The sequence below is a fragment of the Dama dama genome, chromosome 9 (assembly GCF_033118175.1).
Source record: "Dama dama isolate Ldn47 chromosome 9, ASM3311817v1, whole genome shotgun sequence".
Classification (NCBI taxonomy): domain Eukaryota; kingdom Metazoa; phylum Chordata; class Mammalia; order Artiodactyla; family Cervidae; genus Dama; species Dama dama.
This window is the reverse complement of record NC_083689.1, coordinates 10,324,204-10,344,807: the sequence shown is the minus strand read 5'-3', so window position 1 is coordinate 10,344,807 and position 20,604 is coordinate 10,324,204. Positions and strand designations below refer to the sequence as shown.

At 56.0% G+C, this 20,604-nt stretch overlaps 3 protein-coding genes and 1 non-coding gene across 5 annotated transcripts; 3 read left to right on the top strand and 1 right to left on the bottom strand.

Annotated features, from left to right (window-relative positions):
- Positions 1–1,169: 1,169 nt before the first annotated feature.
- ABHD8 (abhydrolase domain containing 8) lies at positions 1,170–11,847 on the bottom strand. Of its 2 annotated transcripts, none has more exons than XM_061149910.1 (5): positions 11,335–11,847; positions 6,224–6,971; positions 3,748–3,918; positions 3,385–3,601; positions 1,170–1,865 (listed from the first exon to the last, which is right to left on the bottom strand). In XM_061149910.1, exons 2-5 carry the CDS (start codon positions 6,961–6,963, stop codon positions 1,695–1,697), a joined length of 1,299 nt encoding a protein of 432 aa, XP_061005893.1. In that variant the 5' UTR covers positions 6,964–6,971; positions 11,335–11,847; the 3' UTR covers positions 1,170–1,694. The 2 variants fall into 2 exon arrangements, with proteins under 2 accessions (XP_061005893.1, XP_061005892.1); XM_061149909.1 differs by lacking the exon at positions 11,335–11,847 and adding an exon at positions 8,197–8,411.
- Positions 2,508–2,580, top strand: TRNAE-CUC (transfer RNA glutamic acid (anticodon CUC)). Its single transcript has one exon. It is a non-coding gene; the product is annotated as a tRNA-Glu (tRNA).
- MRPL34 (mitochondrial ribosomal protein L34) lies at positions 10,128–11,175 on the top strand. Its single transcript, XM_061149912.1, has 2 exons — positions 10,128–10,280; positions 10,518–11,175. Exons 1-2 carry the CDS (start codon positions 10,207–10,209, stop codon positions 10,732–10,734), a joined length of 291 nt encoding a protein of 96 aa, XP_061005895.1. The 5' UTR covers positions 10,128–10,206; the 3' UTR covers positions 10,735–11,175.
- Positions 11,848–12,492: 645 nt separating the features above from the next.
- On the top strand, positions 12,493–20,225 carry DDA1 (DET1 and DDB1 associated 1). Its single transcript, XM_061149911.1, has 5 exons — positions 12,493–12,649; positions 17,418–17,498; positions 17,756–17,807; positions 18,516–18,577; positions 19,526–20,225. The coding sequence occupies exons 1-5, from the start codon at positions 12,647–12,649 to the stop codon at positions 19,634–19,636; spliced, it is 309 nt and encodes a 102-aa protein (XP_061005894.1). The 5' UTR covers positions 12,493–12,646; the 3' UTR covers positions 19,637–20,225.
- Positions 20,226–20,604: the final 379 nt, after the last annotated feature.

Sequence of the window (20,604 nt, the reverse complement as noted above, 5' to 3'; positions counted from 1 at the left end):
GAGTGCCCCTTTCCTCATGTGTAATAATTAAAACAGCATGTCATATCCCAAGAATACACATAAAGAATCCAAAGACATCACTCCCCACCCTCCCCCCAAAAAAAAGTTCCAGAAGAGATGGAATTTGTCTAACACAGTGTATCCTGACCTCAGCCCTACTGATTTTGAGGCCAAGTTGCTCTTTGCACTGGGGGCTATCCTGTGTTCTGTAGGCTGTCAGGTAGCGTTTCTGGGATTAACACACAAGATGCCAGTAACATCTCCCCCCAAGTTGTGGTCATCAAACATGTCTCCAGAATTTACCGACTGCCAGCAGTGCCACTGTAAAGACCCCAGTTTAAACTAAAGGTGGGCTTGCAAACCAATGGGGAAAGGATCAAAGGTCCAGCAACTGAGGTGACAAATCTCTCCTCCCACCACCCACACAAATGACAGGTAAGCCTAGATATACATACATTATTAGAATAAAATATGGGGACTTCAGTGGTGGTCCAGTGGCTAAGACTCCACCCTCCCAATGCAGGGGGCCTGGGTTCCATCCCCGGTCAAGGAACTAGATCCCATATGCCTCAACTAAGACCCAGTGCAGCCAAATAAATAAATCAATATTTAAAAAAAAATAAATAAAATATAGATGGCCATGGAGCAGGGAAACCCAGAGAAATCTGGATTCAAAAAATAGATTCAAAATAAAAATCGTCTTTGTGACAAAAGCAACCCCAAACCAAGTTATAAGATGAAATGGGACAGTAAAGAGGTACTGACTTGCTGTGTGGTGTAGGGTGAAGAGGATTCAATGAACCCATGGGTATCTGGCACTCAGTACAGGGCTTTGCATATAGCTGACACTCCATTATGGCTACACTAATCAGATGCAGTGGCCACTGAGCCTCATCTCAACTTTAGCATCAACCTCAGTTGGTTCTCCTCCTCCTCTCCAGGGACCAGGAGCTCACCCCTTACTGTCTTCTGCTCCAGGAATGCTGCCCAAGCAGGCCCTGTTTTGAGAAGGGAGGTGAACTCGGAAAGCAAGCCTGGACCACCTTCACCCTTAGGTCTTTGTGGGTCAGCCCTGAAGGGGAGGTACCTGAGTCAATTCAGTCTACACTTGGGGAGACTGAGGCTCAGGGTGGCCCTGTGCTGTGGTCACCCAACACAAGTCTGGAGGCTCAGATTGTCACTTCTTTTTATTGAATTACAATAAGAGATGTGCAGGTTCGGTGGCTCTAGCCCCCTCCCAAGCCCTCCCCACTTGGGCAACATAGCTCCCAGCGCCAAGGAATGGGGGGGTCAGGGGTCTCGGGCATGGTGGCGGGGGTCCCGAGAGTCCCCGCGGGGCTCGTGGGTCCTAGAATCAAGCACACGGACACGGAAGACAGCGGGGTGGCGGCCTGCCTCGGCCCTGGCATTGTGGGGGATGGGGCTTCTGTACAAGGTCACCCTCCGCGGGGGTCGCTGCCACGGCCCTGAAACAGTGATGGGCCCCACAGGACTAGCAGAGAGCGGTGTGTCCACTTGGCTCCCACGAATGCCGCGTCTTCCGGCCCAGCCGGCCAGGGGGCGTCTCCCTGACCTGACCCCGCCCACCGGAGCGAATGGCCCGCCCACCTGGTCCGCACTGCAGACCCCTAGCCGGTTCGGGACTCTTCCTCCCGCTCTTCGGCTCACTAAGCGATACCCGTCCAGCTCAGTGGCTACTTCTTTTCCTCTGGGGGCGCAGGCAGGGGCTCGGGCAGGGCCTTGGGCGAAGGCTCGGGCTCCCAGAGCAGGAATTCGTGGAGCAGCGTGTTGACAGTCTCCGGACACTCCAGCATCACCATGTGACTGCCTTCATCGATGAGCTTCAGGAAGGCCAGGAGCAGGATCTGCAGAGGAGGTGGGCTCAGAGCGGCCAGAGCCAGGACCCGGCAGCTCAGGGCCACTCAACCCCTATCTATGTATGCCCTGCAGCATCAGGAAGTCCTTCTTGCAATTCTATATTCCTTCATTTCCGTTCAAGAGGGAGCTAGAGGATGGCCTGTCACCCTCCACGCCTGTTAAGTCGCTTCAGTTGTATCTGGCTCTTTGCTACTCTATGGGCTATAGCCCACGAGGCTCGTCTGTTCATGCAATTCTCCAGGCAAGAATACTGGAACAGGTTGCCATACCCTCCTCCAAGGGATCTTCCTGACCCAGGGATCCAACTGGTGTCTCTTAAGTCTCATGACAGGCAAATTCTTTACCACTAGCACCGCCTATGAAGCTTGGCCTGTCACCCTGCTGGGCCTAATTTGGTATTCATTCATTCTGCCTTTCTTTTTTTTTTTTTCATTCTGCCTTTCTTAAGTGCCTACAATATGTCCAGAGCAGGATTTTTCAACTTGGGCACTCATGGCATTTGGGGCGGGATCATTCTCTGGGATGGGGGCTATAGGACGTTGAACAGCATCCCTGGCTTCAATGCACTAGATGCCAGTTGTAGCATCCCACTCCCCCACCACAGTGTGATAAAAATCTCTCCAGGGAATTCCCTGGTGGTCCAGTGGTCAGGACTCTGCATTCTCACTACTGAGGGCTCAGGTTCAATCCCTGGTTGGGGAACTAATAGCCCACAAGTTGCACGGCACGGTCAGAACTAAAATTTAAAATAATAATAAAATTAAAATAAAATCAGACATGGCCAGATATCTCTAGGGAGCAGAGTCACCTCACTGAGAACTCACTGAGAGTGACAGATGGACAGAGCCTCTCACGCTAAGGCCGGGTTTCTCAGTCCCCGCAGGATAGACACTTGGCACTGGGTCATTTTCTGCTGTGGGCCAGTCTTGCTCACTGTAGGTAATTGAACAGCACCCCTGGCCTCCACCCACCAGGTTCCAGAAGCACCTCCCTCACCCACAGTCATGACATGTCTGCAGACAGTTTCAAGTGTCCCCTGTGGGGCGGAATCATCCCTGGTTAAGAACTGATGGTGCAGAACTCTTCTAAGCACTAAGGATCCCAAGACTGGGGAATCTGATCGAAAGACCCCCATTTGCCCTCTTGCAGGATTATGTTGCCCATCACAAATCCCAACTGTGAAGAGTGCCTTTTTTTGGGGGGGGGGGGGAACACACCACATGGGACGTGGGATTCTAGTTCCCCAATGAAGGATCGAACCCGTGCTCCATGCAGTGGAAGTGTGAAGTGCTAACCACTGGACTGCCAGGGAAGTCTGGTGAAGAGTGCCTTTTAGTGGGCAGAGGGGACAGCACATAATCCGACCCCCCTGTCCCAGGCAGCCCCACTTTCTGGATTCCACCTTTGACCCTCAATCTAAGCTCTGACGTCCCTGGGGCTGGAGCACAGAGTCCCCCGGGGCTGTGCAGGGGGGATTTGAGGGGTGTGGTGACTGGAGTGCCATACCTCAGCCATGCGCTGGTCTTCCTCCACTGGCACAAACTTGTCGTGCATGCCGTGGACGAGCAAAACCGGCACGGTGAGCTCAGCGTGGTAGACCTCGTCGCCCTCGGGCCAGTACTGGCCGCTCATCATGGCCCGAAGCACAAAGGAAGACACATTGAATGCATTGCCCTCCTTCAGCAGCTGCTTTTCTTTGGCCCCTTGGCGGGCGAAGCCGGCCCTGGGGGAGGGGGGCAGGGTGGGGAGCACCACTGGAGCCCTCAGGCCATCTCAGCCACCAGCAGTGCTCCCCTTGCCAGCCCCAGCCATACAGCCTCCCCTCCCATCCGCCTTGGGGAGATGCTGGGGCAGGGCCGGGCCACTCACTTGAGGAAACTCCACGCCAGACAGGGAGACAAACAGTGCAGGACGCACGTGGGCATGTTGAAGATGGAGCAGAAGCTGGGCTCCAGGGCCGTGGGCCCGCCGCCGTTGATCATGATCACCTTGTGCACCAGGTCTGGGTACTCGTGTGCCAGGAACGTGCAGAAGGAGACTCTGCCCCGCGGGCGGATGGTGGGGAGGGTCGAAAGGCAGTGGTCAGCAGGATGCAAGCAGTGAGAGGATGAATGCCCTCCCCTCACCCAGAGGCAGGTCCTTGAAGGCCAAGATTCTTCCCATGGGGTCCATGAGCACCAAAAGCGGGTGAGGGATGGGAGAGGCAACCCAAACACCCCGAAATTGTGAGACTCTGTGTGTGTATGTGTGTGTGTGTGTTGAAGGTGGACTTTTTTTTCCTTTTGGAGAAAGGATCCAAATATAGAAATTTTATCAGATCTTCAAAGTCATCATAACCCCCAAAGAGGTAAGAATTACTTATTATCAAGTGTTGGGAAAGCTACTTGATTAAACAAAACCTTTGGCTTCTCAGAGAATGTCACTGTTTCCAGTGTATCCCTTCCCTTTAAATCTGCCTGCAATGCAGGAGACCCCAGTTTAATTGCCGGATCAGAAAGATCTGCTGGAGAAGGGATAGGTTACCCACTCCAGTACTCTTGGGCTTCCCTGCTGGCTCAGCTGGTGAAGAATCTGCCTGCAATGAGGGAGACCTGGGTTCGATCCCTGAGTTGGGAAGATCCCCTGGAGAAGGGAAAGGCTACCCACTCCAGTATTCTGGCCTGGAGAATTCCATGGACTCTATAGTCCATGGGGTCACTAAGAGTTGGACACAACTGAACGACTTTCATTTTCACTTCACCTTCCCTTTAAGGATCTTCTCTTACTGGCCTCTGGGTTTGTCACATCTGTCTGCTTTATGCAAGGTAGAAGGGTGCAGGTACCTCTCCTCATTACCCCGAAAGCAGGGTTTAGGCAAATGATGGCCTGAGGGCTAGCTGCTTGTTTCTGTTGTTAAACTTCACTTTAAAATTCTGTAAGTGTGTAAAATAGCTTATAAATAAAGATTTATTGGAATAAAGCCACACTGAAACAATTATAAATTTGTTTACAATTATGCCTGCTTTCCTTCTATAGTGGTAGGCTTGTGAAGTTTCAACAGAGACCAACCATAAGGCCTGCAAACCTAAAGTATTTACTCTTTGGCCCTTTGAGGAAAAGTTTGCCAACACCTGCTAAAAAGAGGAACAGGACACAAGCAGGAGTCAAATGGACTTGACTGTGCCAGTGATTCACTGTGTGTCCTTGGGCAAACTCCTTAACCCCTCTGAGATATCATCTCCACATCTGTGACACAGAAACCATGCTGACCTCATAGGATTGTTATGGGGTCACAGGAGTTTCCACACATGGGTGCTCATTTAATGGAGGAATCATTATTGTAAGCATCCACTTTGGGGTATGTTTTTATATAAACAAATAGGAGCTATGCTACTTCCTAGTCTGGCCTTCCTTTCTTTTATGTAACATTTCTTTTTCTTGTCTAATTGCATGCGCTCCAACTGCGAAAACAATGGGTCTCAACCTGGCTGCCTGATCAGACCCTGCCCTTCATCCTGGGTAAAGGACAGAATGGTACCACTTGGCAGTGATCAGGCACCAAGACCCAGAGCCTTCCATGGTGTGGGCTCTCATCTAAATGCCAAGGTGGTATTATCTATCACCCCTTTAAGAGAGAGTACATGCATATTAAGTCACTTCAGTCATGTCTGATTCTTTGCACCCCTATAGACTGTAGCCCTCCAGGCTCCTCTGTCTGGGAGGATTCTCTAGGCAAGAATACTGGAGTGGGTTGCCATGCCCTCATCCAGGGGATCTTCCCAAGCCAGGGATTGAACCTGAGTCTCTTACATCTCCTGCATTGGCAGCCAGCTTCTTTGCCACTAGTGCCACCTGGGAAGCCCTTAAGGGAGAGTGAATTAAAGTAAGCTGTACCCTTTTAAACAAAAATTATGAAATACCAGGTAGTCTTTGCTTAGAGCCCTTGGGGTCTCCAGAGCAACCAATTCTTGAATTTAATAGAAGACAGTAGTTTTCAGCTAGGGGTGATTCTGCCCACCAGAGGACCTTGGCACTATCTACAGGCATTTTTGATTGTCACAATCATCACTAGACCATCATGCTAGTGGCGTCTAATGGGCAGAGGTCAGGGATGCTCCTAAACATCCTACAGTGCCCAAGAAAGCCACTCACAGGAAAGAATTACCTGACTCAAAATGTCAATAGTTCAGGGATTGAGACACTGCTTTAAAACAATGTGAAAACAACAGTATTGGTGGCAGGAGTCCATGTGTTGTTGTAGATGTTAGTGGGATTTTCCAAGAAGGGAAATCAATATTTTGTGAGTGGGTGTGGTTCCTGCCAGTCCCCGCCCCTCACCCTCATCCCCACCAAAGCATTGGCTCACCCATAGGAATGCCCAATGAGCACGTTGCGCTTCTTGGCATAGCGCTTGAAGATGGCACGCATGTCCTCCGCCAGCGCATAGAAGGTGTAGGCGGCGGCCACTTGGGGCGCTGAACTGGCCCCGTGGCCGGCCAGGTCGGGCGCCACCACCTCGTAACCCAGGCGCACGAAGAAGTCCAGCTGCTCCTTCCAGATGGCCAGGGAGCCGCCGACCCCGTGAATGAAAAAGAGCACCACGTCAGCCTGGGCTCCCTTGCAGCTGGTGATGCGCTTCTCACAGTCAATGTGGATGGTCCGCTTGGGGCGGCGGGCTCGCCGCCGCCGCCCACCACTGCCGCTCCCAGCACTGCCTGGGACCGAGCGGCCATCGCTGCCCGCTGGGTCCGCCAGCTCGACCTCAAGGGCGGCTGGTGGCTCCCCGGAGCCATTCTGCCCGTGCAGGAGGTCAGCTCGTGGTGCCCGGCCCAGGTTCTCCACCAGTAACCGCCCATTGCGGTACACGGTGATTCTGCGCTGGCAACGGACCAAGCCGGACTGGTCCCCCTGGGCGGCGTCCGACAATGGTGGAGGTGGAGTCGGGGCCGGAGCGGGTCCCGCATGCTTTACCCGCAGCACGCGGCCAGGTTTGACCTCCACAAATGTGTAGCCATCGCTGGACTCCACGCTCTCCAGTGGCCCTACTGCACTGGGTGGTGCGCCTAGCAGGCAGCAAAAGATCCCATCGGTCACGCCGGTCAGCATGGTGTGTCCTGTGGGTGGGGATGACAGCCAGGTCAGAGGCTGTCTACATAGGGAGCCCTTCATGCCCACACTACCCACTCTCTATACCTGGGGTGGGTTAGCTGCACTGGGAGGCCCTGTCTAGGCCCCAGTTCAGGGGTGGTCAGAACCAGGCACCGACTGAGATGTTTTGTCTGGTCAGAGCCTGTGTGGTGGTTAGCCAGCCTAGTCTACCTCAAAGAGAAGGCTGTGGCTATGGCTGACACCAAGAGGATTCCATGGGGAAGGTGGTAGAATTGGGGGTTGCGGGGCTTCCTGGAGGAGGGGACATTGTGGCAAATGTGACCCATCCCTGAGGACCCTCCAGCTCAGGTTTATAACGTATGCCTTCCTAAATCCATTCATTCATTTGTCCATTCATTCACTCATGCACTCTTTTGTTAACTCACTTTCACTAAACCAGCATAAACGGAGGGCTCCACAGATGTCTTAAAAATATGCAGATCCCAACAATGAGCCCCCATCCCAGGCCTCTAAACGTGGTTTCTGAAAGTTGAGGCCCTGGGAGAGGAGTTTCAGGACTGAGCTCCAGAAGGCCTTACCCAGCTCCCCAAGATCATGGATGCAATGGGTCTGTTTCACAGACCAACAAGCTGAGGCCCAGACACTCTGGGAAGAAGCAGCTCTGTCCACACTGGTCAGAACCCTGGGTTCTAGGGAACCTGATACACAGCCTCCAGTGGTGGAGATGAGGATGGAGCCCTGGCTGGGGGCCTCCAGGCCTCCATCCCCGCTCCCTGGGCCACCTCCACCCCCCCGCCGTGGCCATGGCAACTGCAGGCAGTTACATAACTCGAGGGGGATACCCGTGCAGCGCACCCCCATTGTTTAGGCCCTGGTGATGGTACCAACCCCTCCCCGTCCCCATCCTGGGCTCCGCGGGGATAATGAACGCCGAAAATCCAGCCTGCGGTAGCCCATACTTGATGGTGGAGGGGGAGCAGGCCGCGCCCCCCGCCTCCGGCCGGGTTCCAACGCGGGATTGCGGAGGGGGGCGCAAATGCGCCATGGCAGCCCCCCTCCACAGAGCCAGGCCCTCAGCTCCTGGGTGCCCGTGAGCCCTGTGGCGGGATCGAGGCCACTGGGGCACCGCGGCTTTCTATGAGCCTGAGGGCGGGCTTTGTGGACACCCCCTCCAAAGTGAAAGATCCAGGGGCCTCAATGTCCCTTTCCCACGGCCCTCTCTCTGCTCACCTCATCGAGGGCCCTGGGACCCGGGGCAGGGCAGAGGGGTCCCGGGCAGAGAAGCCTGCGTCCGCCTGCAGGCGCCGTTTACATGGTGGCGCGGGGTCTGGCCGGGCACCTCTAAGCGGGCGGTCACGGGCCCGGGGCGGTCAGCGCGGGGACATCGAGCAAGCCGGCCCTTTAAGCGTCTCCCCGGGCGGGACCGTGAGCCGACTGACTGGCGTCTCGGCCAATCGCAGCTGCGTAGTGACCTGGCCTAGATAGACTGCCAATCAGACTCGGAAACTCCGGGATTAGGGCGGGCTCTTGCGGCAACGGCCCCGCCCCGCTCAGGGGTTTACTGAGGTGGAAGGAGAGATTGGGCCTGGTCCAAGGCCGAGAAGGGGTCGGAACCTGAGGATTTCTGGGCCCCTGGGAGGTAGCAACCGGAGCCCTCCTCGCTGCGAAGAGGATTTCCTCGGCTAGCCTCAGCCTCTGTACTGGCCTGTCTCCTCTAAACGTCGCCCCAATGCCCCTTTCTCTGAGCTCACCTTTCCTTTCTACAATCTCGCAGATCTTTGCAATTTGCAAAGGAAATTGCAAAAGGCGAAGAAACAGGCTCATAAAAGGCACAAGTTCAGAAAGTAAGCTGGGGGAGCAGAGATGGGACTTGGAACTTGGCTGTGTGACTCCAAGTCCTGCAAATAGTTATTCTTTAAACCATTAAACAGGTATCTTGGAGCTATTAGGAATTAGTTTCACAGATAGGCCATTTTAACTACTGGTCAATTTAACTGGTGACTCTGGTCCCAGCTGGAGCCAGAGAGCCCACAGTTCAAATCCAGCTTCTGCCGTTTGCTGATATATGACCTTGGGCAAGTCCCTTCCCTGAGACTCCATTTATTTCTTTATTAAATTAATTCCCTCTCCCGCATGAGTTTGCTAGGCAGTAAAACACTTAGCGAGGAAAGTGCTCCATACATTATTGACATTATTATTGTACTACTGTCGTATTGTAGCGGTTTGCTAAATGATGGTGCAGGTAGGATGGACTTCAGATGACAAGGGGTTAACCATCCTTTGCCCACTCCTATCCCCTGGAATTTGCTGCCAGAGCTGAATTAGGCCCAGCCACCCACTCTTGTCCACTCAGGGTGCTCCTGGGAGACTACAGTTTTATCCATCCATGCAGAAAAAAACTTCCCCGCCCCCTCCGCAAAGTGGGTGATGCTGCGGAGCGGGGCGGAGCGTTGGACCAGAGGGAGGAGGGACTAGAGTCGGGGAAAGGAGAGTATCTGAAGAGGATTTTTAAAAGATGAACAGGAGAGCACCAAGCAAAGGAGGGAAGGTGTGTGTATGTCGAAGGCAGGCTTCAAATGCCTGCCAAATATTTTCCCTGGGGCAATGGGGCGCCACAGAGGGTACGTAAAAAGGGAAAGAGCTCAGGTACGAGTATTAGAAAAATAGAGACTGAACGGGGGCACCACCAAGGGCAAGCCTGCAATCCTGGAGTTCTGCAGATTGAGAGACTGAATGACCACCCCAAGGACATCCAGCCAACTCCAACTCAGACCTCCTGGGCTCCCCGCCAAGGGGTGGAGACTTGGCTGAGGCTAAAGGAAAGCTGCCAGCCAGCTGTGCGCCATCTGCCTTGCTCCCGCTGGGGGTGGGAGACTGAACCAGCCGTTTCCTGAGGCTGCCACCAGCTGCGCCACCGTCGCCCCCGGGCACCCTCTGCAGGGCTACAAGAGAAGGAACTACAATTCCCAGCAGACCTAGGGAAATAGTGCTTTGTAGGCATGCGCATGCGGAGAAGGCGCCGTTCGCCTGCCGCCTGCTGGTCGAGAAGAAGAACTACACTCTCGGGCGGGCACGGACGCTTACGCCAGAGGTGCGGTGCGTCTACGTAGAACTACAATGCCCAAGGAAATGTGGGCTCCGCTGTAGAAGAAACTACATTTCCCAGAATCCCTCGTTCCGCAGCTGCGGAGCCTATAGGTTGCGGAATAGCTGGAAACTGACGGCGTGCTGCGGCTGAACATGGCTTTCTCGGTCAGATCCGTTGGTTGTCTGTTGGGCCCAGTCAGTAGGTCAGCGGGGCTGCTGGGTGGCAGGTGAGTCTTCATGGGGCCAGTTTCTTAAATCTGGGAGTAAAAGAGGCGTCGAGGGCTGCCTGCAGGTATTTACCAATCGCATGACCTTCCAGTGCCTTCCGAACTCCTCGAGTACCTTTTCCTTCCAGGCTCCCTCCCGGCATTGATCTGGAAGCCGAAGCTTGGAAAGGTTGAGCTCCACGCAGAAGTCATACAGCGCCCCCTCTGACCTTTCTCTCCGTCTCTCTGCTCCCTCAGGTGGCTCCAGGGTCCCCGGGCCTGGCTGGGGCTCCCCGACACCTGGAGACTCCCCGCCATGCAGCAGACCAGGGGCAGGACGCGCGGGAACGAGTATCAGCCAAGCAACATCAAGCGCAAGAATAAGCATGGCTGGATCCGGCGCTTGAGCACGCCAAACGGCGTTCAGGTCATTCTTCGCCGCATGCACAAGGGTCGAAAATCGTTGAGCCATTGAGGAGCACGACGTGGCGGCTGGATCTCCCCCATTAAAGCATTTCCCTCGCTTAGCCTGACGCTGTTTTTGTGGAGAGCTGGGGAGCGAATGAACTGAACTGGGGAGCAGGGACTACTGGGACGGACATGAATCCTCCTCTAGGTTTCTGGAAGAGGGAATGGGAAGTCAGACGTTGCCAGAGTGCCTTTTTACGCTCTTGAATTAGGAAGACTTTGGAGCAAGAGTCCACAGATGGTACAGTGAACGCTTTTGTAACCCAGTACACAGCTGTATTCACAACTCGTCCTGCCCTCTCCTGTGAGGCAGATCTAAATATTTCAGAATGCACCTCTCTAAAATAAGGTTCCGTTAATACATATTAACAAAACTTTTCACAGCTTAAAAAAAAAAGTCAACAATTCCTTTATGTTGTTAAAAGTCTAATAAATGTTCAAATTTTCACTTGTCTTATAAAATGTCAATTCTCACAAATTCTAGGAAGGCTTGTGAGCGATGGGAGGGGTTTGAACCCTCCACCTGCCCCTTGGGGATGGGCGCTGTGACCTGGAGCAAGACCTCAGCCCTCTGAGGTTATTTTGGTTCCTGTAAAAAGGGACTTACCTGGCAGTCCGAGTGGTTAAGATTCTCCACTTTCCCAACTGCACGGGGGCAGGTTCAATCCTGTATGCTGCGCGGCACGGCCAAAAATAAAGTAGATTCATCCTTAAAATGATGCTCATTTCTCCTTTGCTGTGTTGTCGGTGGTGGTTTAGTCGCTAAGTCGTGTCTGACTCTTTGCAACCCCATGGACTATAGCTTGCCAGGCTCCTCTGTCCATGGGATTTTCCAGGCAAGAATACTGGAGTGGGTTGTCATTTCCTTCTCCGTGTTGTTGGAGTAATAATATTCTGTAACTTATTGAGAACTTCCTCAAAAAGTCCTTGTCTCCAGGCTGTCAGGCTGGGGGTGGGGTTTTATGGGGTTTAATTCACACCCAGGCAATTTGGACCCAGTGCACAGTGGAGTAAGGGCTAGGAGGATGAGCGTGAGGATTGTAGGAGCCCAGAGGAGGTACTGGACTTTGCCTTGGGAAGAAGGCAGTAAGACAAAGCTTCTTCCAGAAGGTGGTCCAAAAGGAGAGATTGGACGAGTCAGGATAAAAGGTGGACGAAGGAGGCCGAAGAGGCCCAAAATTTCCGGGCAAGGAGGCGGGACTGGATCTTTGGGCTACTGGGGAGCCACGGGAAGTGTTTCAGAGATAGCCTATTCCGTCAGTTGAAAGATAGTCAAACGACTAGTGTGGGGGAAGTTTAGATATGCTGAAACCTAAAGGTTGGAAATGGCAACCCAGTATTCTCGCCTGGAAAATCCCATGGACGGAGGAACCTGGGGTCGCAAAGAGTCGGACACGACTGAGTGACTTCACTTTCACTTTCAAAGGTTGGAACCCTGGGGAGGAGGATGGGAGTGTTACGGCGAGTGCCCATCCCTCCAGGGCTGCTGTGAGAACCCCACGAACCACCATACGAAAAAGCGTAGCAAATGTTACAGAGCGGTGGGACCGCCGCTGTTGCGGACTACAAATCCCAAGGGGCTTTGAGGACCCGGCCTCCACCCATTTCCGATTTCACCGCTCACAGCTTGCAGGTCTCGGGCGGGGTTTTGCTTTCTCAATGTAACTTGACCACGAAGGAGGAGGCGTGACGACCAATGGGCGCGTGGTTTAGCCGGATCTGGCCAATGGCGGTGCGCAAAGACCGCGTAACTTGGAGGCGGAGCCAGAGGGCAGACCAATGACGGAAGGGCGGTCGCACCATCAGTGTAGGCTGCGCAGTGGCTGGAAGTTACTGTGCGGCGGCGGCTAAGAAGGCGGCTGTGGTGGCGGCGGCGGCGGCTGAGGCGGTGGTTGAGGTGGTGACGGAGGAAACAGAAGATGGTGAGAGTGGCCGGCAGGGCCGTATTCCCCCTCCGCTCGACAAAATGGCGCCCCGGGCCCACCCACTTCCAGTAACCCCGAGGCCCCTCACCGCCCTACCCAGCCCCCTCGGGCCTGGCCCCGCCCCTCCATCTGACCTGTGACCTTCGATCCCCCCGGACCCTGCTGTTAGCTTCCTGCTGACCCCCACCCTGGCTCCGTCTTCGACCCCTGACCTTTTTTAGGCTTCCAGGCCCTGACAACTCATTCATTTCCGGGTCGCGGGTCCCCCGGAAATCGCCTGGTGGATGGGGATGGGGTCCCCCAGGTCCCCGAACTCAGGCCTAGTACTCCGCGCCCCGGGTCTGGGCCTTTTCAGGTCGGGAGGGTTTGGAAGGCCTGGCTGAGCGTCGGGGCGGGGAGGGGGCTTGACATAGTGACATGCGGGGCTTTGTCGCCGAAGGAAGTGCGACATCGCGAACTGCCCTGGTCCCTCAGAGCCCTAACCCCACCTCCGACATTCCGGCCCTGACCAGCTGGAAGAGGGAGCAACTTTATCTCTCCAATCGCCAGGCCCTTTCCCTGATAAATAGGGGTAGCAGTAGTCCAGACTTCATCGGGTTGTGATAATTTAGGGAACTGACGTCTTAAAGGGCTTGGGACAGTAAACGCTCAGCAGATAAGCTGGGTGACTCTGGGATGGTGACTTTCTCTCCCAGCTGTCTCCTCATCTTGAAGTGGGGATGATGCCAGCATGTTGTTGGGAGGTTAAAACCCGCCTTGGGCCACTCAGTCATCGTGGGGTTTGTGTCTGGTAGTTCTGTGGGGTTCAGTCTTTTCACCTGTGAAATGGGACCCAGCCTTAGAGTTGGGCTGAAGTCCCCTCCATTCCCCCCACTGTTTGGCATCCCCAGGGCTGACAGAGGTGATGGAAGCTTTTGTCAGGGCAAATCAAATAGCACTGTTCCTAGACTCAGAGTCCCAGCCCACAAGGTGTAGTCCTTAGGATGCCGTGGGGGATGGGCAAAAAAAGACTTCTTGTCAGGAAGAGTACGGGAAGGTGGTAAGTTGGTTCCTAGCAGGTAGGTCCCCAGGCCTGGGCATTGTCCTCGATTGCTCGCTGCAACCTCATTGCCTACGTTCAGCCCCTAAAGAGGATTCTGTTGGCTCAGCCTCCAGAATGATTTCTGGATCTGTCCACGGCTCCCCATCCTGATCCACGCACTGCCATCTCCCACCTGAACACCTGCTGCAGCCTCCTCCCTGGTCTCCTTGCCTCCATCCTGCCCCACTGGCAGTCTGTAATGCACCAAGAACCAGAGGGCGCTTTTAAAGCTGTCAGTTGGATAATACCACCATCTCGCTTACAAAACATTCTGGGGGCTTCCTGTTGTCACCCCAATGAAACCCACCTCCCCCCTTAGCCTCCAAGGTCCCCCCTGCCTACCTCTGTGACCTCATCTGTACCCACTTCACCCCTCTCCCCGTGAGCTCCAACCACTGTGGCCTTGTTTTCACATCTTCACATTCCAAGTCCCTGCCACCCCAGGGGCTTTGAATCTGTTACTCCTTCTGCCTGGAATGCTCATCCTCCCGGGAACATCATCTGCCAGAGGGCCCCTTCCTGACTGCAGGAGACCCCCATGTCTCTCTTTTCTGCACACCATTTCTTTGCCTCATCTTGCTTTGGTTGGGTCACTGGCAGGCTGCCCGCACAGGGACTGGCACACAGATATTCAGTGAGTGTTTGCTGAAGCAGTGGACAGCTTCTGGGCCCAGCTGTAGCTGGGATTTGTCTGGCTGAGGTGAGGATTTCTCCCTGTCTCCGAGGCTTCATTTTCCTGGTCAGCTAACAGGAAGTACAGGCCATCCCCTGTCTGCATTAATTTATTCAGCACAGACGCACTGCTGCTAATAATACTCAGTTGATGCTTCCACCTCAGGGCAGCTCTGGGCAAAGCTGTTTCTCCATATTGTCTTCCTGGAACTCAGAACAACCCTGGTTCACAGCAGGGACAGCCGGGCTGGGAGTTCACGTGCCCCAGGTCACACAGCCAGGGAGAGGCATTCAGTGCCGGCCTGGGGCTCCGGAGCCTCTCACCACTCTGCCACCCGGCCCATGTGAGCCCTGTCAGGGGCCCAGGGTTGAGCCAACCCTGCCCTCTGCCTCAGGGAGGGGACGGTCCATGAAGGAGCTGGACGTGTAAACAGATGACCTCGCTGGGGTGGGTGTGAGCATGGCTCCCCATGTGAGTGTGGGGAGAGGAAAGGGGGAGGGGGAGTTGAGCTGGCTGGAGAGGTTGGTGGGTGGAGAACGGAGGGGCATCGTTGGAGGGTGGCTGAGGCTGGGGAAGGGTGTGGCAGCAGGCTGGCATGGGCCAAGCCCCGCCAGGGCTGTGGAGGGGGACCCTGTCCTCCCCTTTCAGGGCTCAGGCCTGTGTCACTGCGTCTGGGCCGTGCCCCCCCAGACCAGCTGGCCTCCCCACCCTCTCCCCTCACGTGGCACCCCGTGGCGCCCTGTCCGCATGGCCACTGGGCTCTCACCACGCGCTCTTTGGTCCACACCCGTGTCCCCATGCACCAGCTGTTCCCGGAGGCGGGGGGTAGGACTGCTGTGGCTCTCCGCAGTGCCCTAGTGCCTGGCGTGAGGCCCACCGCATGGTTGGGTCCTGAGGAAAGCCTGCCAGATGGATGAAGCAGGTCCCATGGTCAGGAACTGAGCTGAGGCAGGGGTCCTGGGACAGGGGAGGCAGGCGTGAGGGGCTCTGAGCTGACTTCGGGGTAGTAGGTCACTCAGATATGAGGGCCGCCTCCTGGGTGGGAGCGGGAGGCCATCCTGCTGCCATCTTGCCTAGGCCCAGCAGGGCCTAGGTTGGTCCCACGAGGGGTGATGGGGGAATCCTGCGAGCAGTGGCTTCCCCGAGGGCGCAGCCCCCAGGGGTCAGGCTTGGCAGTGGGGCCCCCGAGGGGAGGCTCACACGGCCTGCAGGCGCTGAGCCTCGGCTTTTAGGTGGGAAGGGGGGCACTGGCGTCCCGGGAACAGGAGGGGCAAACCTGGACTCATCCAGCTTCCTGTTTCCATTTGGGGCTGGGGGACCTCTGACGAGTGTCCCGTGAGCTTTCTGCCTCAATTTCCTTGACTGCATGAGGGGTGCCCCCAGCTGGGGAAGGCCCTGGCCCTCCCTGCTGTCCGCCTCCAGGCCTGATGGCAGTGTTGCCCTCCTGCTCTGCGGGACGTCAGTCGTTGCCCCAGCTCTCAGCCGTCACTCCTCCCTAAGGCTCTTGTGCCTCGGTTTTCTGAGGCGGACACAGCTCCCATTGGCCTTTGTTCCTCACATCTCGTGGCCAGAGACCTGAGCCCCACCCAGAGTCAGGGTCTTCCCCTTCCAGAGCACCCAGCTGGTGCCAGCATGCCAGGGAAAAAGGACTTACCACGAGTCAGGGCCATGGATGAATGCCGTTGCTGGCTCCCTGGCACCTTGCAGACCTAGAGCTTCCGGCCCCAGGCAGTGGGGTGTGAGGGGGCAGGGGTGGCCAACCTGCTCCCTTTAGGCTTCTGCCCACCTCCCCCACCCCCCAAGGCATTCTCCCATCACAAAGAAGCCTTTGGATGTGGGGACCCCTGGAGCAGCCCCCAAACTGACCCTTGTTCTCACAGTGTTTGACGAAGAGCTCAACCAGGTTTAAAAAGCTAGCACTGACAGACTGAAACTTAGGTTTCTGAGTTTTCACAAGACTTGGAAGCTTGGTTGACCCTGGGCTCTGTCCGGGTCCTGTGTGCAGGCAGCCCCTGAGTCCCAGCTGCCCTTTCCCCTTCACCCAGGCTCCTGCTCCCCCAACCTCCATGCACTGTCACGGGGTGACTTAGGGCAGACGAGTCTCTCTCTACCCCAGGACTCGTTCAGAAATGCCTAAATGGAGATGAGACCAGGAGTTTTATATTCAACAAGCACAGAGAGCAGGTCTGCAATCGGATGGCCTGGGACCAGCTCCCCACCCCACTGCTCGCTCCTGACTTAAGTGTCTGTTCCTTTTTGAGCCTCAATTTCCCCGCACCTCTTGGGCTTCCCTGATAGCTCAGTTGGTAAAGAATCCGCCTGCAATGCAGGAGACCCTGGTTCGATTCCTGGGTTGGAAAGATGTGCTGGAGAAGGGATAAGCTACCCACTGCAGTATTCTTGGGCTTCCCTTGTGGATCAGATGGTAAAGAATCCGCCCGCAATTCGAGAGACCTGGGTTCAATCCCTGAGTTGGGAAGATTCCCTGGAGAAGGGAAAGGCCACCCACTCCAGTATTCTAGCCTGGAGAATTCTGTGGACTGTATAGTCCATGGGGTCGCAAAGTGATGGGGCTATTGTGAAGACTGGGCATTTCTAGTAACTCAGATGGTAAAGAATCTTCCCGCAATGCGAGAGACCTGGCTTCAACCCCTGGGCCGGTGATCACCTGGAGAAAGGAATGCCTACCCACTCCAGTATTCTTGTCTGGAGAATTCCATGGACAGAGGAGCCTGGTAGGCTACAGTCCGTGGTCTCTCGAAAGAGTCAGCCATGACTGAGCAGCTAACACTTTCACTCTCATGGGAGAATGTGCCCTAACCCCAGGGTTGTTTGCTCCTAAGAGTAGATGCATCAGGTGGCCCGCCCAAGGGTGAGTTCTAGAAAACCTGAATGATGGAACAGAAAGAAGGAAACCGGAAGTTGTCTGGTAGCCCGTCCTGCCACAGGTGCTCTGGGGGAGGCCCAGCCTGCTGCCTGGTTTCTCACTTACCATCTTCCCTGTCTTCCAGGCAGATTTTCTGAAAGGACTGCCTGTCTACAACAAAAGCAATTTTAGTAGATTTCATGCTGACTCTGTGTGCAAAGCCTCGGTGAGTACATAGGCTATAAACTGCCTCGAGGGAAAGGGTCAGGGGTGATGTGCAGCCCGAGGGTCTGAGTCTTGTCTGGAACAGAGGCTGAGCTTCAGGCCCAGCCCCACTCGAATTCCTTGCATGGCTTTTATTTTTTTTTTTTTTTTCCTTGCATGGTTTTTAATCTGCCTGGGAGTGAGGGTGCCAAATTGAGGTGTGTGGGGACCGCAGACTCACCCACTCTCCTAACCCATGCCTTCCCACCCCTCTTGCAGAACCGACGTCCCTCAGTCTACCTGCCCACTAGGGAGTACCCGTCTGAACAGAGTAAGTGGCCGCTGTCCTTCGGTGCTATCCCAGCTGGCGAGGGGAAAGGCCGTGGGGTGGTACAAGAGGGGACCTGTGGGAAGCTGGGCCACTCCCAGCCCTTAGGAGTAGCCGGAAGCCTGCCTTTCCCTGGGAGCCTCCTGATCTCCCCACTGGCATGGACAGTCTGCCCCCATCGAGTCAGATGGCCCCCGCTGGCTCCATGACACAGGTCTTGAGCCTTGTACCGTGGGCGGGGGACCCACCCCCAGCCTGGGGAGGGCAGCCTGGGGAGGGCCCTGGAGTCTGCAGAACAGGGGGGCTTATGGTTATTTGTTGTGGACCTGAACCCTGGACCTTTCTCGGCTCGCTCTGTGGTCACTGGGGCTTGGTCAAGTGGATCCGTGCTCCTGGGCTGTCTGGGAAAGTAGGAGCTGGCAGGCCGGGGCTCGTTCCCTGCCTGAGGGTGGAATCCGAGCTCTGCTGCGGACTCGACCCCTACCTGGGAAGCTGGGACCCCATTGCGGCAGCCGGCTCGGGCTGCTGGTAGTGGCATGGGCTCAGGTAGGGGGTGCTTGGCTTCTAGAAATCTGCTACTGGGTTGGGGGTGTGACTTGAGTCCCAGAGAGGCCACCCAGAGCAGTGACACCCAGAGGCCATCTAAGGGCAGGCAGTGCCAGCCGGGGTGGCCAGCGTCTTCCCACAGCTCTGTCTGTCTCTCCTCCTCAGTCATCGTGACAGAAAAAACAAACATCCTTTTGCGCTACCTACATCAGCAATGGGACAAAAAGGTAAGGCACGCGGGGTGTGGGCGCGGGCCTCGGGAAGGAACCCAGTGCCCAGCAGGGGGCTGTGAGCTGGGGAACACGGGTGGCTGGGAGACTGAGGGTTCGGGTGGGGCCTTGAGGGCTAAGTAGGAGTTTGCCAGATGATCCAGGAGAGGGAAGAATGTTCTAGAGGAGAGAAGGGCTGTGCTGAGGCTATGGGGCTCTGGTGCTCGGGGACAGGCAGGGGCTTGCCAAGCTGTGCTGAGAGGCCTGGCTCCCCAGAGGGTGTGGGGAGCATGGCCCTGGTGGCAGGTGGACATGGGTGCTGTTGCTTGGAATCTTCATTCAGTGATGAAAGGCTCACGTGATTAAGACATTCAGGCCCTACTAGGATGTGTAGCTGAGGTGAAAAGTCATCTTCCCCACAAGGGGCCATCTTTCTGACAGGACTTTTTTTGCTTTCTTGAAAATCTGCCTGTGTAGTTTTGCCACGTGGTCAAGTGGTCTTTTTTTCTCTAATGCTGACCACTGGACAGTGACCTGCTCTGGGCCAGGTTGAAGGGGACCCCATGATGCAGTGACTTCTCGGAACACCCCAGCCCTCGGGCTCCACAAGCCTTGCTCCCCACCAGTGAGGGAAGGAGCTTTTCCCAAGTCAGCACACTTTCCTTTTCTGTGGCAGTTTGGGGGGCCTCCCCATGCAGCTCCTGAGTGCCCCTTGCCCTCCGGCACAGTGGGTAGTTCTCTGTCTGAGAAGTGGACCACGTGGGGAGTCAGACGTCGCGGTGACTCCCTGAAGCGCCTGTCCCAGGCTGGGGTCCCCAGTGACTCGGCAGGGCAGGTGCGGGGGACAGAAGGGTCAGCCCAGGCCCAGCTCGGGGCGGCACTGGAGGCCTGGAGCTGCAGAGGCAGCGTCAGACTTAGGCGCTCCCCCACGGGAGGCTCACGGCTGCTCTGCTCCCTGCCCCCCAGAACGCCGCCAAGAAGAGAGACCAGGAGCAGGTGGATCTAGAGGGCGAGAGCTCGGCGCCGCCCCGCAAGGTCGCGCGGACCGACAGCCCGGACATGCACGAGGACACTTAAGGCACGCCCCCCCTCAGGCGCCTCCCATCCCATCCGCGCCTCTCCCACCTGCCTTGTGTAAGCGCCCCCCACCCCACCCTCCGCCGGCCCGCCCACACCCCTTCCACACCACTTCCAACCTCATAGGAGCCAATGTATTTATTTTCCTTGAGTTTTTATTTATGCTGTAAAACGTACCAAGCGATGGTTACAGGGGACATCAGACCCAGTAGTGTGATGTTGGTAGATGCTTTAAAAGAAAAACAAAAACGTTGTTCCTCACCTCCCCCTGTCCCGTTCCCCTTCCTCCTCTTGCCCCCCAGTTCTCCTCTGGAAAACTGGAGCGTGTCTATGAGGGTCTAGAGCCGGGACCCCGCTGCGGCCGGCCGGCACAGGTGGGGGCCCTTCTCCCAGCACCCACCTCCCGGTCCGGGCCTTAAAGACTTTGCCTTGTCTCGAGTTCCACCGGGACCTATTCTGTGCCCAGACCTTGCTCTGAGCTCGAGTAAGGGGGAGAAGTCAGCCCTTCTGGATCTTTCTCTTAAGTCATTTTATCATGGACTAGTGCGTGCTCCGTGTCCACCCCAATAAAAGGATCTTTCCTACCCGACCTTGCGTCTTTGCTCGGCGTGCCTCGGCGCCAGAGGATGGAGCCCCTGAGAGTCGTCCGTCATCACCAAGAGGAGCCAAGAGGGGCCTCCAGACACGGGCCCCAGAACCAGCTGGATCCTCTGATGGGCCTGCTTGGCCATCTCACTGAGTCAAGACCTGCCTGGACCCTCCCCTCGGCTTCACCCGCATCAAGGTGTCCCCAAGGACCAGGACACCCCCCCTCCCCCGCTGGAGAAACGGTCTATGCTGCCAAGGATGGAGTGTGGTGGCCCCATGCCCAGGACGTCATCGAGCAGGGCCACATGCCCACCCGCCATCGCGGAGACAGGTGGCCTGGCCTCCCGCCCTGGCTCAGGAGGCGGCACGCGGAGCGCCAA

Bases quoted from the DNA above. Each gene is read 5' to 3' on its own strand.
- MRPL34 (XM_061149912.1), top strand. From the start codon at position 10,207: ATGGCTTTCTCGGTCAGATCCGTTGGTTGTCTGTTGGGCCCAGTCAGT. The intron at 10,281-10,517 runs GTGAGTCTTCAT...CTGCTCCCTCAG, and splicing joins GCGGGGCTGCTGGGTGGCAG to GTGGCTCCAGGGTCCCCGGG.
- DDA1 (XM_061149911.1), top strand. The intron at 17,499-17,755 runs GTGAGTACATAG...CCCCTCTTGCAG, and splicing joins ACTCTGTGTGCAAAGCCTCG to AACCGACGTCCCTCAGTCTA. The intron at 18,578-19,525 runs GTAAGGCACGCG...CCTGCCCCCCAG, and splicing joins ATCAGCAATGGGACAAAAAG to AACGCCGCCAAGAAGAGAGA.
- ABHD8 (XM_061149910.1), bottom strand. From the start codon at position 6,963: ATGCTGACCGGCGTGACCGATGGGATCTTTTGCTGCCTGCTAGGCGCA. The intron at 3,919-6,223 runs GTGAGCCAATGC...CCCGCGGGGCAG, and splicing joins CTCATTGGGCATTCCTATGG to AGTCTCCTTCTGCACGTTCC. The intron at 3,602-3,747 runs GTGAGTGGCCCG...CCCCTCCCCCAG, and splicing joins CTGGCGTGGAGTTTCCTCAA to GGCCGGCTTCGCCCGCCAAG.